General features: G+C 37.8%; 1 protein-coding gene across 3 annotated transcripts; it reads right to left on the bottom strand.

The window, feature by feature from the left end:
- Window positions 1–623: 623 nt before the first annotated feature.
- On the bottom strand, window positions 624–13,370 carry LOC103722188 (D-ribulose kinase). 3 transcript variants are annotated; one of them, XM_008812657.3, is made up of 9 exons: window positions 13,203–13,370; window positions 12,164–12,381; window positions 9,020–9,159; window positions 8,652–8,904; window positions 8,247–8,379; window positions 2,938–3,026; window positions 2,563–2,840; window positions 1,139–1,208; window positions 624–1,052 (listed from the first exon to the last, which is right to left on the bottom strand). In XM_008812657.3, exons 1-9 carry the CDS (start codon window positions 13,255–13,257, stop codon window positions 852–854), a joined length of 1,437 nt encoding a protein of 478 aa, XP_008810879.1. In that variant the 5' UTR covers window positions 13,258–13,370; the 3' UTR covers window positions 624–851. The 3 variants fall into 3 exon arrangements, with proteins under 3 accessions (XP_008810879.1, XP_008810880.1, XP_026666230.1); XM_008812658.3 differs by having other exon boundaries at window positions 8,652–8,880; XM_026810429.2 differs by lacking the exons at window positions 12,164–12,381; window positions 13,203–13,370 and adding an exon at window positions 9,291–11,366 and having other exon boundaries at window positions 9,020–9,163.
- Between the last annotated feature and the right edge of the window lie 5,311 nt (window positions 13,371–18,681).

The raw sequence follows: 18,681 nt of genomic DNA, 5'->3' as shown, positions 1-18,681 counted from the left end.
AACAGGCTTTGATTAATTAGTTGATTGATTTGGAGTACGGCACAAGTGAAGAGCTGCTTCGAGGTAAGCTTTGATTAATTATTGAGGTCATCTATTTCACTGACATTTATTTAACTTCCAATGCAAGGTTCACAATTGTTGGACAATTGCAAAAGAAAACTACTTGACGGTAGTGCTGCTCGGTTTAACTCCTACCTCATGTCGCTTCCATATAAACTATTATATATGGAAGATTCTGATGCATCAAAGGAACTGACCAAGCTCATGAAACGGGATGGAATCTATTTGGTTGTGATACCATCAGCTCGTAAACTCTTCATATTTAAAGAAAAAGAATAACCGTGCTAATATAAACAAAATGATCACGATTTAAACACGAAAACCTATTTAGCAGTTGAACCGCACAGCTCCCAGATAATATTATCGTTTGCTAGAAGTATGTGCAGCCAATCAATACAGAAAGCTAAGCAATCCTGAAGCTTAGCTTGAAGTTATATGAAGCTTAAATCTCAAGCTCATGCTCTGTTCAGTTTACCGAGTTAAGCCAGCCTTATCGAAGTTAATTCAGAGAACTCTAAACTATCGCAAATTTTCAATAAATCATTACCATATTGGAGCAAGGATTATGCAAATTCATGCAGCAGAAAGTTTTGCCATGCATGCTCGCATTATCTTCATCATACTTTTTACCCGATCATGCTTCTTTTTGACAAAAAATCACTGATCAAATATGCATGTTTTAATTAATTTAGCAGTTTCTATTACAATTCTGATCTCTGGTTCTTCTATTTGTGGAAAATTGACTAGTAGGCAATCCACCATAACCTCTCATTGCCTTAATTCTTGCAAAATTAGTTTTGAAGTCCCACACCCTTCAGCGCCAGCAGCGCGGCTCCGTATGCAGCCTCTGTCTGCGATGCTCGATGCACTGGCAAGCCAAGCACCCTCTCCCGTATTTTCATCCACACCTGATTTTTTGCTCCTCCCCCTGCGGTAAACACTTCTTCCACTTCAGTTGCCCCGAGCTCCTTTAGTAATTTGTAGCCCTTGGCCTGAGTTCCATCCATATGCACATTCTATGCATCACTGATGTTGTAAAGACTAGGACTTATATAAGAAGAAAATGAATCCCCCGTACCTCGATACGTGCAATGGATTCCAGAATGCCATGTAAATATTCAACTCTGCTCTCTGGGAGTGGATGTAACCTGAAGAAGACAGGACAAGATTCATCCCACAGTACTCACAATTAGCCAAATGATAGGGTCTGGTTTAACAAAAAATATTAGATATTCAAAAATAAAACAATTATATGTTCATAATTTGAACTTGAAAATTTTGAAACCAGATTCCTGTTTGGTGAAGAAATTTTAAGAGCTCTCTGTGCTTGCAAGTACAATTAACAAAGAGGGCATACTTTTGATTCAAATATATCAGAACACTATCGTTGTTGTTTTATTTCTTTTAAATTTCTTTCACCAGTAAAGGAAAATTCTGATATGATAGACTCCAATAGTTGCAACTTACATTTATTGTTGAGTGTAAAACCAGAGTCAAAAATGTTTTTCCATCTTAGGCGTGCTACCCCAGGACGTCTTTCATGGGATGGAACGCCTCCTAACAGCATTGTCCAACAAATATGTCAACAAGAAAATAGACTGGTTCCATCAATTTGGTCATAACCGACACACTAGATGGTGGTGCAGTCAAATCATGGAGAACCTTTTATGCCTTGATTTTACTTGTTTGCACCAGACCATCCTTATGCAGGGCCATGCAATGTTCTCATTATTGTTACAGTTCTATATGATGTCACTTAAGAGACTTTCAGTCCCTATTCATTTGTTACATTTGTATTATTCTTTAAGTTGCATTAATTTTCTTATATAGAAGTTATAATTTCAGATTAAGTGGCTTCAACGTAGAGAAGAAAAGCATTTGTTAAGGTCAGAGACGTAATGTACAACTTCATGCTATTTTACGTAGTTGTAATACCTAATTTTACACAAGGCCTTCATAATTGGAATCAGAATTAACATCTTAAAATCATTTCTTGTTCAAGAAATATGCAAATGAGATGCCCACCAGATCTGCATGACAAACGTAGAGGATCAACTTTACCTAGATAATCATCAAAAAGAGGCTCAAACTATGAAATGAATCGCCGATTTTCAAACATGTTAATGCACATCCTGCAAGTCACAAGATCTTTCATACAAGGGCAAACAGGACTAAATAGGAAGAGAATGACAAAGAAAGGTTTATAAACCAAAAACCAAAATTTGGAACTAGCCTTGTTGCTTGTGAATCTGTTGATTTGTTCATGATCAGCTAGCTAGCCAAAAAACCAAGTATGCAGAAGCTCATAAGTTTGACAATGCTTTTCATTTTGTTATATTGAGCAGTAGATAACATGAAGGTGAGACCAGGCAAATGATGGCAAGCAGAAATGCTCAGTTCAGATTAAATAACTGTTAACAATAGAAGTACGTCGACTATCACGTTGTAAATAATTGCTGTTTCTTTTGGCAGGAGAAATGAGAAGAGAAAAATGCCTCTCACCTGGGCATCATATTTGGGTCTGCAACAGGAAACCTCTCACCAGGTGCTGGTAGAGGGTAGTAGTCAAGAGGAGAAGGTACCAAGGGATCAATTTGACTACTCAAAACTTCTAACTGGTCATCAGTGAAGATCTGTCTAAGAACAGCCCCTCCAGTATTTGAGGCACCACCAACAAGCCATTTATCATCCAGACGATGGCTATACACACCAAATCGTGCATCCTCAATCCGAGAAGTGCTAAGGAGTTTAATGGCAAGTGTTGAACCCAAGGATGTAACCTGACAAAAATTAGAAAGAAATCCAAATAATATACTGCAGTAGATACTCCGAGCACTTCCTCAAGCAACTGGGTAAGCAGCTTCTTTAAGAACTCACGGCTCTCCCTGGTTGTGTAGCACGTGCTGCAAGGAATGCTGCTATGCTATCTGTTGTTCCAGTACAGACAACGCAACCCTTTGGAAAACCTGGGATGAAGAGTTTGTTAAATATTTCAAATTTTTTACTTCATCTAAAATGCTAATTTTTGAAAAAAGAAAAAGAAATAGACAGAAAAAAATGTGGGCAGGACTTCCAAGGAACATTATTTGTACATTATTTATTTGTCTCGAATGCCAAGAAAATATTTTGCAAGTTATAATTGCACTCTTCCACAAGGCAAAACAGAAGATGAAGCATGGTTAAGAACATAAAAAACATAAGACATCAAATTTTAGCTATTATATTGATGAAAGTGAAAATTTGATGCTAATATACAAAAATAAGTAATTTAAGATTTCAAAATTTAGAGCTTGTAGTTTGCATAACCATAACCAACAAGCTTTATGTAACACCCAGCTCAACTAATAAGCAACTGGGCCACTGGCCCAGAAGTAAGAGTTGGAGTAGGAGACGGAAAAAGAAAGATAGAGCCCTGTTTGATATGGAGTAGGAGGGGACTCCACCATCTCAATTTTCTACAGAAACTAAGAAACCTAGTCTCCATCGGCTATTTAAAGACCCCCACACTTCCTTCGCCTCATCACTGACAGATTTTACCAATCACCACCACTAGACTACTATTGGTTCCTTTCTTCTCCTTTTGGCTTCCAACGGTCTTGGCTCACGGTGCTCACTGGAGATTTCAGTTGAGTGTTTATCAAAGTCTTAGGTTCTGAGAAAAATTTTCAATTTAATTGGATCTATAGTTTGGTTTCGCTCGCAAGGTAAGTAATGTAACTCTTTTTCTAGATTTATTAGCAAATCATAAATATTTTTCGAATCGAATTACTCTGAACTTATGAGCTTGATGCATATTGTTTTATTATTATATATGCATTTTTTTCTAGAATATTGTATGATTCTTGATTGAACGTATGGATTCCGATATGGATTATGCTCAATTGGAACATGAGATATGATTTTGGGAAAAAGAATTCTGATTCGAAACGGATTTGGACTCGCAGCCAAACTATATTTTGATACCCTGCCAATGGGGTTTGTAGGCTAGCATTTCGATACCCTGCCAGTGGAGGTTGTACGTTGGCATTTCGATACCCTGTCAGTGGAGGTTGTATGTTGGCATTTCGATATCCTACCAGTGAGGGTTGTACGTTGGTACTTCGATACCCTGCCAGTGAGGATTATACATTGGCACTTTGATACTTTGCCATTGGGGGTTATGCGATAGCACTTTGCTGCGGTCATAGTTCATGGCTGTCGAGATGAACTTGATGCTTTAAAAAAAATTGATTTATGAACAAAAAATTTAAATTTTGAAATGATTGGATAGTGTCAAGGTGTGGTTTTGAATTGATGTACTTTGCATGCTTAATTTCAACATATTATTATTATTTATTGCTTCATTTATCTAGCTAAAGTGTTTATTGCTTACTGGACTGTCTAACTCATTATTTGATTTTTTACTGTTTTTACAGATTCGAACAAATAGCTTGACTGGGGTATTTATCATGGGAGAACGACTAGGGACAAAATTTTGATATCTTTATTTAGATTAAACTTTTGTTAGAGTTGATGCAAGATTTTAGAATATTATTGATTTTTATAAGACATTCAATTTTTGATTTAGTTATTTAAATTAAATTTGAATATTAATTATCTAAATTTATTCCTCTGCTTGTTTATGATATCGTGTTGAGATGCCTTGCATGCTTGTGAGGAGAGTTGTCTATTAGTATGCGGTAGTTGCCGCGACCCTAGCCCGCAATCTCGGGTTAAGGGCGTGACACCTTATTATATGAGATTGGCTTCATAATCAATAGGTAATCAAATCTTCAGTTACCAAGCCGTCTCAGCAAATTATGTTTGCTAGAGCTTAGTGATACATGGGATGGTTACCATCCAAATCCAGAGGAACTTATCAAACTACTCTACATATTCTACAAAGACTGGAGTCGTGCAAGACTATGCAAAAGAAACTATACACATGCATGAGAGTGAAGTGTGCATTTCTTCAATAGTGAATTAAAGATGAACAGCTGGAAATGACTATTGGCAGTGGAAGTGGAATTCAGAGTGGGTGGAGGAAACCAAAGATGAGCACATATTAAGGTTAAAGAAGATGTGGTTCTTCTTTAAAGCATTTATATTGAGTTTAGGATGCAAAAGGGCAATATAGACCTTATGTCCCGTGTAATATCCATATGAGGATACCCATCTATGATCAAGACACTTGCAGTCTTGCACAATAATCCTTTTATCGCCTAGGTACCAAGCAGCTGTGTGAATGTGATCTTACTAACAAGCATAAAAATATTCATCCAAAGTTAAGGGAAAAATGCTCGAATCAAACCATTTATTGACACTATCATCTTAAATTTAATAACTGTTTCAGTTTAATATCCAAAAATCTTCATAAAAAAGGTTAAAAAAGTTTCAAATATTTATATGCAATTCTATGTACAGAGACTGATTAAAGCATCATGGACCACCAAGGTATGCTATAAAAGCCCTTGCAACTGGGCTTTCAATTAATCGCTTTCAATCAGTGCAAAGAACCTTGAATTAATTACTTGGATATTTAGCTTATTTAAAATCATTAACTTACAATTCATCAAGAAATAGGATCAAATCACAAATTGGTGACAGGTAATTACTTATGATCTATATTTGACCATCATAACTTCTGCTTCATGAAATCAATCACATTTGTATTAATTTGACTTTTCAGTAACTTTTCCTTATTCTTGAGTTCAACTAAATTTTGCAATCACTTGTTCATGATTGATAATTAATTAGAAGTTGGTTATCTTTATATATGGAGAATACCGAGCCTTCTCTGGTTGTATTCATATTACAAGGCAGATTGTTTTTATCAAAATCCTATTCACTTCCATCACAAAGTACATTAGTTTCAGCTTTCACAGTGATTCGCATTTGTAGTTTGCATTTGCATTGATTAAAAAAGTTCTTTCATAATGTTTAGTGGAAAAATAAGCATTTGCTAATGCCAATTTAATGCTTCTCCAATAAACTTAAGCCAAAAGGTAGCTTTTTGGAGAAACTAAAAAATTAGCTTCTGGCTTATGTTTCTGTGAATTTGATCCATGTCTTATAATTATGACAAACCCACCTCACAAAAGGACAATTTTCATTCTTTGTCATGCGCTCTAGATGTACTTTCTGGATTTTGATAAACCTAAATTCTACAAAAGCCTATTCCATTTTAAGCCCGAACTGAAAAACCAAAATGCATGGTCAGATCTGTGCCGGATACAAGTTTAAAATATTGACATACCTCAACCAAGTTGCACTCCCCTGCTGGAATTGACTCAACATCCCTCAAGTCTCTGATCAAAACTGGCCTGATCTAGGCTGAGCTAGAGAAGACCTGATTTTGACCAGATAAGTAAACATAAACTCAATTTAACTCAAATCCATCCTACATTAGCCCCAAACCAGATCAAATAAACTGGTACCAACATTTTCACTTATGTAACTCACAAAAATGCATACATGCTGTGTGATTACCAAATGCCATACAAAGAAGCATTTATTACTCGAGAACATTTATACAAGTGATAGAAATGTCAAACACACCCTAATATCCAACCTGCTTTCCAAAACTTTTGACCACATCTCTGCTCTTCCCTAATTATAAAATCAAAGTAAACCACCTAAATTAGTCGTATTCTTTACTATTGCAACTCATAAACTTGATTTATTTGTCCAGACATCCAACTTTCCTACTTATGTCACAAGTGCGCCTGGAAAAAAACACCTTCCTCTTCCAGATTTATCTCAAATTCACTGTCCTTTTCGTCAAGCCCTAGTTCAGATGATAGATATACGTATAGTTATCTTAAATCTTCACTTCAATTTACTAGCTTATGGAATATAAACAACATTATATGAGCTTCTTGTTCATTTGACCATGCTAATTTGAATTGATGAAGGTTTTTCCATTTATTATTTCCCTTTCTTCAGTCATACGACATAAAATAATTACTTCAAGGCTTCAAGGTATATCTTGTTTGGAAATTGTGTATTATTATTGATGAAACTTCTTCCACTTAGTTACATAATTTAGCCCAATTATTATAGTTCGTGCTTAGCATTTAGTCCCAGTTCTAGTCTCATTCCAACCCTCCGTTAATGCTCTTTTATTATTCACCGGTTGCTATAATGGTTTCAGTGTTTGCTCATATCTTTCCAAATTCAACTCGAGGAGTATTATCTCAGCTTTACTGTCTCTTTGAACAAATAAAAAACCATAAACCAATGCACCAAAGAGATCTCCTTTGTTTATTCTAGTTCCATTCTGAGAATGTTTCAGCTGAGTTGCTAATTATATTTGAAGGATCAATAAGCTTCCTTTACATAAACATTATGATTAAAAAAGTCTATATTTCCTATTTATAGCACCTTTGCTTATATTTTTTGAAGCACTTGTTGATTGCTATGTATAACAATGTTTTAAATCTCAATACTAGATATTGTATCAGTACGTTACTGGTATAGGTTAATATGGTACCCCCCTTACTAACACATGGTAATGCTGCTATGCTGTTGGAGTCAATACAGCATCTATACCATGTGTAATATGGGAGTATATAGAGTCCCTGTATTGTAACAGTACGATATAAGGTTGCTAAGGTATGCCTCGTATCCGCCACTGCGGGTTGGTACTTAAAACCATGATGTATAATAAGATGGTGCAAGACAGTAGTCCTTCATTTAAAATTTTGAAATTGTATGAGATGGTTATGAGCATTTAAAGACAAGTAGGGTATGTTTTGCAGTGCAGATTCAAGTTTCAGATCTGTGTTCAACTTTAAAATATCAGCACATTTTTGGTTTACAGAGTCCTTTGACAACTAGCGCGGAAGTACATTGGCTTTATATGAACAACCACAAATGATGCTCAAATGTAGTTAAGGTCAAAGAAAATGTTATCAATGTTCTATTTTGTAAGCTCATGACAAAATTTTGCAGCATGATTAATAAAGACCTTAAAGATTAATATGAAAAAAGATAATCAAATGCTCCGTAAAGAAACTTGATAACCATTTTATTATGGAGTAAACAGTTTTCTCTAATCACCATAGTGACACTATATGCAGGTCTAAATCCAAGATTAAAAGAAAGAAAAATCATCCTCAACCTGATGCAATAAGGGGATGATGCTAACTAATTCAATTTCAAACAAAGGAATTAAAACTAGATTTTCATGTAAAAGTTGCACATACCAAATCGCAGTCTGATATCTTCTTTCATGCAACCAATAGGACTTCCTGGTGCTTCAACGGAAGGCAACAAATAAGAAAATGGCTGAGCAAGCAACCAACTTGGATAGGAATCAGTCTCTGGATCATATCCAACCTGCAACAGAATAAGAAGTTAGGGATACATGCTTGTAATTCAAGCATCAATCGTATGGAATTCATAATTTACTTAAATAATGATTAAAAAAGAAAAAAAGATGAGATAGTGTCCCTTGCCACTACTTCAGCTTAGTGTATGTACGTATGTGTTCAGAACAACAATACTCACTGGAAGTAAACTATTTAACAAAGACTAGATGACATTCCTTTACTACATATGGTCAAGAAAACATATACATGATGGTGACAGATCAAGACAGAAAATAATACCTTCAAAGCATTATTGTAGTCAGAAATGCCAAACTTCCCATGTAAAAGCCACAATAGCCAATCTGATTGGTGCATTAGTACAGCAGAGCCTTTGTTTGAATTGTTTGAATTCCACCATGACACTAATTTACATAGAGTGGATGACCCAGAACACACAGTGTGGTTTTCCGGGGCAATGGACGTAACAATTGGCAAAGCATCCGGGAGACTTTCATTATAGAGAAATGGTCTGCATAATAGCTCCCCAGTGTTGCTGTGGTTAAAAATTTGAATTTATATTCAGGTAAGTAACATCTGCCAAAACACCAGTGCGCTGACAGAAATGCAGGTAACAAAATCTGGGAAAGATCTCAAAAGGAGGAATCCACCTGTCAATTATAAGGGTCGTTGCAGAAGTCCCATCAATAGATATGGAAGCAATATACTGACGAAGACTCAGAGGGATATCTTCAAGAAGAGAGAACAGTGTTTCTCTCCAGGAGCTTGCCCAATGTATGGTGTTGCCAACCTTCCTAGTAAAAAAGAAATGCAACGTCATGAGATTATTAGGAGATGAACAGCATAGAAACTTAAATAACAAAGCTTAAGCTGGTCCTCAGGAAAAGAAGAAACTGCACCAAGGAAATCAAGCAAAAGGACCTTTTTAATTGGAGACATGCTGTGCAAGCAGATAACTTTGCTGAGAATATGCTGAATAGAGATGCAACAGGTTGGTGTGAGGTGAATCCTACAAAGATTCGGTCTGAGATCCTATTAGCATTACGAGATCCAAAGCTGGACATAGAAGCCAATACCAATAGCAGCATAGAAACTAGAGCTCAAGTTTTTTGAATCTTTTTATGAGTTCAAACCTGAATCCTTGTCAGCTTTTCATGTATTTCTTTCAGAAAGGAGAGATATGAATCAGTGTACAATATGCTTTCAGATGTGAATTTCACATCCCAACTTGATTCTATAGGTTTTTCAGATTCAATAACTAGGATTGGAATTTGATACTTTGACAGATATCATTCTGGTAATCGGTAATAACAAACTACTACCACCTTTTGTCAAGGAAGAATATTTAATAAAGGCATTAGATTTGTCAAAGTTTAAGCAAGGGCTGTCATTTATGGACGTTCTTTGTGGCAGATCAAACCACTCAGCAATTAAATTGAAATAGATTCTGCTAACAATAGCAACTATCTAAGATTTAGTGCATAGCTTATATGAGAAGCTTTCTAGTTTCTACAATCACAAAAGCTTCAGGGAAAAATTAGATATGGCTCAATTCTAGAACTAAGAGATGCTGCTTCCACAATGATCTAAGAAAGTGGAGCATTTGGAGCCATAGCGTTCATAATGGCAATAGCATAAATCAGGGGATCTGAACTACTGAGATGACGATATGACTAAGAACATGAGATAGAAAGCTCACAAATTCTTCTCTTATTAGGTATATCTGAAGAATTATGTTATCTCACGATGGAACTTGTGAAGGATAGTTGTATATTGCAAATTGCAAATGCAGACAGAACTTAAAGCATTCAGGGTAACATGACAAGCCAAAGTGCAATTTTATATTTTCTCCACATACTTTCTTCAAGTGTGACCAACATGCAATGTGCCATAAACTGGATCTGACCAGCATACAATGGACCAAAATGAAGTCTGGGTACAAACACTGACATGGGAATTCTTAGTCCATGTTGCATGGCTGTTGAATCAGCTGTGTCAGTGCTTTCAGCAGCCCTAGACCAGATTCTTTTAGGTCCAAAGATAGCATTCCAACATACCTCTATGAGATCCATGAAAAGATGTAAGGCACAGGGTGGCACAGACCAAGCACCACACATGCAGGCAGGCAACATTGCTCCAAAGAGGTGCTGAAGAGACATCAAAGGCACGTTGCCCCTTTGAAGCTCAAAGGCACATCTTTGTGCCAATTAATGACATCCATCGATCCCTTGATGCCTGGGCTTGTTTTGAAACATGGATCTTATTTACTATATCTTCTCAGGTGTTCTGCAGTACCATTCATGAGGCTTCAGATTCTTTGAAAACCCTCTTGGACATCAAAATCCTACCACAAAGAGTCTATAAGATGATAATCACTTGCTAAATATCATCCATGTCCCAAAACTTCATTTAGCTACTTCTCTAATACAATCCTCCATCTTGCTCCACATTGTATCTGGTAAAGTTTCGTCTTTCACTTCATCTTTATAATGAATTCTTTTACATGGGATGCCACAACCCTGTCAATTAGGTCACAATGCCTTTTGGCTATACCACTTGGACGAGTTCTTCCATGTTAAAATCATAAATTCAATAAAAATTCTAATTAAACTTCAAGGATCTAAATATCTCCTAATATTTTACCTTGAAATTTTGAGATGGCGAGAGCATTGTCTTGATACCTCAGGTGTTGGAGTTCAGTATTATTGCTTCAAAAAATTGGAAAGAGCACAAAACCATGAAATGTTAACAATGATAGGTTCATTTATTTAGTCATTTTCCATGGTGGAAAGCAATAATTCTGAAGCAACTTAAAGAGTATAGCAGTGTACCTCAGCAATTTAAATTTTCCCTCACCTCAGTGGAGAACTGAACTAATGAAAATGATGATAAACCAAACATAGGTCCAGTAATTCCAACAAACAAGTTTAAGAAACCCCATATCCATGTAGGGCTCTCCCTGAGACCTGTTGCCCTGATCCAACTGGGATCCAATCCAGACCCATAGACCTGTTAAGCAGATATAGGTCCAAATTTAGACCCATAAAACTTTTTAAGATCCTGACTGGCACCTAGCAAAAGTATACTCAACCTGGACCCGAAGGTTTACCCACTATATGGTCTGGTTTAATTTCTATCCTTCATGTTTATTATAAAAATATTATTTATACTCTGAAGTTAGGTCATTAATGGATTATTTGAGGACATGAACGAAATCTAGCTCATTGAACAACGGGTCCCTCCTTGGGACCTGGACCTAGATCTGATCCTACCCAACCCATACATAATGAGCATTGAGCAGGGTAAGGGTTTCAGCGTACCCATACCCACACTGTAGCCTGATAGGTGTTCTAATTTTCTCCTACAAGAATCTAGACCAGACTCAGTTTTTGGATAATTTGTGTTTAGGCAATTGTTCAGATTTGAACCCATGGCCCACCAACCCCACCCCAAAAAAAGAGGGTCCTTGTCCAAGTTGGGAGGTAGCCAGACTCAATCCAACCTGACAGCACTCCTATATACATGAGGTTGATCTAATAAGATTTCAGAATCTTTAGAACAATATTAAATGTGAAGAAAAGAAATTGCAAATAACATAAATATTGTATTTTAAGATAGGAGTCCCATTAAGATCCAATATGATCTAAAGGAAAAAAGAAATCACAGCAATGTAAACTTAAGTAAGATTGCAAATGTAAACAATACATGATAAGATAGAAATTATCAAAATGAGGTTTCTCTAACAGGTATAAACCAAATGGAAATTACATATTGGTTTCTAAACTAAATCTTACAAGTGGTAGTGGATAGGTCCTTTTTCTTTCAGAATGAATGGTTCCTTGTTTATCTACAAGAACATATCGAGCACCAGATGTGCCAAAGTCCATCCCCAGGTAAAGTTGCTTGCTTCCTTGAATTTCTCCCTCTGCATAATCCTGTCTATCCTCAAAACTGGACATCTTTACTCTTGATTTTGCCAAAGAAATACATCTTCTTCTTGATAATAAGCATCCTGGCACAAATTAACAGAGAAAATGTGATTATACTGCAAACAAGTAGATTCCATGATAATTTCATCAAAAAAAGTATACTCCAAAATAATTCATTCAGAAATATATACATTCCAAAATAATCAAAATGCATGATACAAGGAACCAATATGGCTGGAAGTGTCAATAGGTTATATAGCCTTATTGGGAATACATTTCAGTCAGAAAAAAACTGTACCGTGAAGCAAGGACATACATTTGAAACTTTTTTTTCACCACAAGTCATACACATTAAAATGTTCCATTGTGCAAGATACAGTTAACATTAAAATGGCCTTTTATAGTGTATATTTGTGTCATCAGCACATATTCATGCTTTATGCTGCCACTTGCGTATTCTTTTATTCTTTGCATAACTCGGTACAAATATATATATATATATATATATATATATATATGACCTATTTACTCATCCTTCTGCAATAGCTTCTAAATCCTTATTACTTCATGCAAAGTTCGAAACTGTAAATTTCTGATACCCGGCTTATCTGAATCCCAGAAAATTTTCATAGCTAAAGACTCGAAGTGACTTTAGGAAGCCCAGTTGTTTTCCCCAACATTATTAGCACTCTTCCCCGTCCCCTCCAGCAACGAGTTTGAGTTTTCCAAAGTTTGAGGCAATACCAATCCATAAAATTCGACAACCAAAACAAACTTTCTCCATTAGAAATTTAAGCAGAGAGAGAGAGATAAGAGAGAGGGGGAGAAGCTTCAATTGAGCATCAAACAATAGCTGAAACGGGAGGCTGGTGCGGATTAAAATTTTCAGGGAGCCGGTGGTTACCTCGTCTGGAATGAGCGCAGGAGCACGGCGTTGCGGGGTTCGCAAGCGTCAGCATGCCTGAAGCCCGGCCTGGGGGCAGAGGGACCAGCTTTCTTACAGCGCCGGGAAGCGGACACACCGGATAAGGAAGGAGATGAGGAGCATCTTATCACCCCCGTAACCTTACAACAAAACTTCATGCACAAGAATATAAAAAATTATAAATAAAACTAAAAAAAATCTAATATTAATGAGCCATCCATTACAGAGCCCACTAACCAAATCAAAATCATACCACATAACAAAGACAATAAAGCCTAAAATAACCACATGATCATAAATTAATTATAGGCTCATTTAATATGCAATTCAGACGGCAATTTAACCTATATTGTATAATAAATTAAATTAAAATCAGTTTATAATTAATAAAAAATTATTTTTATAAATAATTCTAACATAACATACTTGTGGGGGTATATTAATGTTACCCTTTACCATTACCATTACAACCAAATTTAATTTGCATCACACTATTTTGATTTTACAGTATATTTCTCAAGCGTGAAAATGGGTGCAGGGCAAGAGCTAATGCCCATATGTTTTTCAGCTAGTTTCATGAATTACATATATGTAGGAATAGTGCGATTCATGTGAGATGGTGTATGGTGTCAATTCTTCTCACTGTTTCCAAATACTTAGATCAGTTGAGTATTCCTGCATGAATAGATGTTTTTGTGTCCATGTTTTATGGATTATTATGTACACTCTTTAAATCCATATTTCTAATTTTCTGAGCCTGTGTCCAGATGGAAATACTACCATCTTTCTTTTCTTGAGTTGCTCTCTACATATCTTCTTTAAAGAATAAACACTAATTCCTCGGGCCCTCTTTCTACTACTAGAGCACCCAGATTTGTCCTTGTTTTTTAGGCACCTCCACCCTCTAGCCATCTTAAGGTGAATTTTGACGGGAGCCTGCCAGGCAGAGGCAACAAAGCTGGAGTTGCTTTTGTGATTAGGGATCGGGACTCCATGTTGATTGCGGCAGGGGGGCGATACTCCTTCGAGGCATCAACCATTAGGGCAGAGCTCCGGGCTGTGTGGGATGATATCTCCTACGCGAGACATATGTTAGAGGCTTGGAGCATCATCCTTGAGGGAACTCAACCGTGGTGATCGGGTGAATACTGGATGAGGGGAGGAGGGGATCCGAACACCCACTCCTGAGCGATATACGGTGGTTGATGAGGGAGTGTGATGCCTTTCAGGCCCTACATGTTTACCGCGAGACGAATAGGACTACTAACTGGGTCGACTCCTATGCTACCCATCACTCCGGCGAGTTTTTTTGGACTCAAAGTTTTATTGTTCCTCCTCCTTTGAGCTGTCTTAATTCTTTCAATTCTGCCAACATGTGCTCCAATTCGTGCCAAATATGCATTTGGTAGGGGTTTTTTTTTTTGGTGGGAAAAAGTAACTATCAACAATTCTTCTCACATGATCATGGCCATTGGTGTCATCTATCATATGTATTGCACGTGCCGAGCACATCTTGACGTGATGCAGTCATGCGCATCCATGTTGATAGCAAATGAGATCTAAAACAAATAAATATGTCTCACTTACTTCAGTTTTTAATTGCACAAAAAGAAACAATAGGGGTTCAGATCATTCGACATAAAAAGTATATTTACTAAATGATAAAAAAGAAAGAAAGAAAATCAGGGAACATCGTGAGCTAAGTTTCGGTCCGAGAATGCGAGCTCAAATAGGCCCATTTTACCATCTCAGCATGGCCCGGTCACAATGGGTCTTCAGGGTTTCAGGCCAACTTTCGGATCCAAAGGCCTAACTCTGAGGCCTACTTCAGCACTTCACAAGCATTTTAAGAATTCGTGTTCATGGTTTCAATTTTCGAAAGCTTTTTTGTTTCCTTCTTATTCGGAGTCTTCATGCTCGTGATTATTTAGAGCTAGACATCGCATACTTTTTGTCTGAATTCACTTAAAATTTTCTCCATAGAAGAGTTTTTTGGTTTCCAGCATGAGAAGAAGGAATACACTGTATCCAGGACGGCCCTTAAACTAGAAGTCTGGAAAGCCAATCGCGGTCGATCTTTCTTGTACGTAGGTGGATACAGTCAAAGGGTATTGGAAATCCAATGCAGTATCATGGATATACTAATGTCTATATGCATGCATCCTTGTATGCAGGCATTCGAGAGTCGGATTACGTGTATATCTAGATGCCACTTGAATCTCGAGGCTGGTTGCACTTCTTTAGCATGTGGATTCGAGTTGCACAGAAGTTGACTTTTTCCGGTTCTTATCGGACCAACTGCCAAGATGTGCAATCTATAAGAAGTCAAGCACATAAACAAGGCGAAGAAGAAAGATTTCGTGTGGCTTTACTTCGAAGTAGGGGTGGCAATCGGGTCGGGTTGGACATAAACAGGTCGGGTCAGATGCAGGTCGGGTCAGAAAATTATAAACCTGAACCCGACCTGTTTATTAAACAGGTCAGGAAATTACAATCTGAACCTGACCTGTTTATTAAACGGGTAACCTGACCCGACCCGTTTAACCTGTTTAATAAACAGGTCAGGAATTATGTTTAACCCGACCCGACCCGTTAAACAGGTAACCTACTAACCTGTTTGCAGTTTGCCCTCCTCTTTCTCCGCCACCTCCAGAAATGCCTTGACTGAGAGTTGAGACCCTTCTCCTGCTCCTTGCTATCGACCGAGGGCTTAGATTGAGCTCGGGATCTGCCATTAATTTGCTGGTCGAGGAGGAAGGAGACAGTCTTGAGGGTGGCGAGGAGGGATTCGAGCGTGGGAGCGGAGGCGCTCGAGGACGGAGAGGGAATTGGTGGCGTTGGCCCGGGGTCCGACAGGAGGGGCCGCTCGCGGCCGTGAATGGCGATGCTGGGGTCGGCGGCGGCCTCCTGGAAGGGTGCGGTGCTGCGCCACCGCCAGATCGCCATTTTGCGTTGCATCGATGATGATGAAAGGGGCAGACACGATGCGTGGAGGGGAAGGGGGAGGACGATGGTGGGGGGTGGGGGAGAGCCGGAACTAGAAGTTCCCCTTTTGGCAATAAAAAAAAAAGAACTAGAGGTCCCTCTTACCGGAGTCGATGGGATCGTCGTTGCTGTCGTCGGACGAGGATTCATCCTCGTCGGAGTCGTCGGAGTTGCCGGCGAGGCCGCGGAGTTGTCGAAGAGATGGATCCCCATCGGCCATCGCAGAGCGGAGAATGCATCTAGGCCTTTAGGGTTCGATCCCCAATCCCATCGCGGAGCGGAAAAGCCGAAAAGAAAATACCGAGGGGAGGGAGGAGGTTGGAAGCCGGCTTGCGGGGGCAGAAGAGGAGGTCGGGGAGGTGGGAGGGGTCGTCGGCGCCGTCGGAGTGGTCGGAGGCGGCGGGCTCGAGGGTGGGGTTCAGGTTGAACTGAACCGAAAAAAAAAGGGCAGCGGTGCCCAAGTGAACAGTGAACTTGGAGAGAACTCAGAGAAGGTTTTAAACGGGTGACTGATGGGTCTTTGTGGGCTGTGGGCTGTGGGCTGTGGCCCTTATCCAATCTGACCCATATATTAAACAGGTTATTAAACGGGTTATACAGGTTAAACGGGTTAGACATCTGAAACCTGTATCCGACCCAATTAATAAACAAGTTAAATGGATCAACCTGTTTATGACCCGAACCCGTTTAAGCCAAACCCAAACCTGTTTATGGCGGGTCGAACACGGGTTGGGTTGGCGGGTCGGGTCATATTTTGTCACCCCTACTTCGAAGACCAGATTTTTTTCCGGTTCTTATTAGACCAAGTGCTAACATATGCAATCTATCAAAAGTCAAGCACATAAATCAAGGCAAAAGAGAAAGATCGTGAAACTCTACTTAGAAGACCAAACTTTTTCCGGTTCTTATTGGACCAATTGCCAATATGTACAATCTATCAAAAGTCAGGCGCATAAAAAGGCAAATCGCTTGGTAAATGGATCGATATAGATTATTTGGGATGTTCCATCATTGTTGTGGGTTCTTTTCTTTCATTGCATCAATATGGATTCTATGAAAAGGGGAGTCAGAGTTAAAAAAAGAAAAGACCACTAAAATCGAGCACATTAAGAGATCTTCGGATTTTTGGTCTGATCATAATAAGACTGCTACAAGCAGTTCGTATAACCTATTTATGCACTGTTTTCTCCATTTCCATCACGCTTTTTCACAACTACTTGTACATCCAATCCATCGTTTACATTGATGATCCTTGGAAAGAAGTCTCAGGATTTGATTAATTACCTGGTTATTTAATTATGTTGAATGTTTGATGGCCAAAGTTTGCAGTCAAGGTCAAACAATCAAGTGTTAATGCCATTTTAGAAAGTGGCATGTCTTGAGGGATAGGGATAGTATTTTCGGTTTTGCTTAACTATGGAATTAACAAAGAAATTAACTATGTTTTAGCAAGTGAACCTGATCCGTCTACCTGAAGTAGGATTTAAAGCGAGAAAGGGTAAGTAACCTAATACTTCAAAGTATATATTTCAAATTATTTGGCAAAACAATTATTAGTTGATTAAATTTTGATATATGTTTTGTACCTAGTTAAATGGGTCAGGCATGTTAATAATTATTTTAAAATTATATTATATATTATAAAATCTGAAAAATGTGACTAGGTAATTTATGAAAAATCTATTTTATGTATATGTATTCTTAGCATAGTTATGATCTGTTCTACCCCGCCAATGAAGATTATTCGTTGGCCTTATCGACTTGTATCTGTGAGAAACTGGTTTTGACATCGCGACATCGGTGTTTAGAACAGTAGATTTGGACATCGTTACTACCGATAATTAATAATAGTAGATTTGGACACCGTTGCCACTGGTGGTTAATAATAGTGGATTTGGCACTTTGTGCAACCCATGTCACTGGGTTACGTGGCCATAGCCTATTTATGTTGGAATTCTGATATCAGAGTTTTTATGAAAATGCTTAGTAAATTTCAAAAGAAAATATGTTATTTGTGATTTATTTTCCAGTTATGATTTTGTGTTTAAATTAAATATCTCGCATGCTTTGACCCCACTCTGGGATATTAAGTTGCTTACTGGGCTAGTGTAACTTATTATTATATTTTCTCTATTTTTCAGATCCAAAGGCATGATCACACAAATGATGACTAGATGTTACATACCAAGCAATTAATCATCTTATATTAATTTTTTTAAAGTTACAAGATTAACGGATTCGATTAGTAGTAGGAGTCTTGTTCTTATTTAATTTTTGGTTCTCTTGTGTTAGAAAAAATATTGCAAAACAAAAATTTCACTTTATAAAATATTTTATAGTGTCCGATGTAATTTTGGTTCCAAAAACCCGCTCAATTCATGCCCACCTCAAGGACCGACATTGAATGCCAGCGATAAGTTAAACCCTAGGAAAGCGGGCAGTATAATAAATGAATAAACAAAGAGAACAAACG

Source organism: Phoenix dactylifera, chromosome 2, assembly GCF_009389715.1.
Source record: "Phoenix dactylifera cultivar Barhee BC4 chromosome 2, palm_55x_up_171113_PBpolish2nd_filt_p, whole genome shotgun sequence".
NCBI lineage: Eukaryota > Viridiplantae > Streptophyta > Magnoliopsida > Arecales > Arecaceae > Phoenix > Phoenix dactylifera.
Note: the sequence above shows the minus strand (reverse complement) of the source record. Positions and strands in the feature narration are given on the sequence as shown.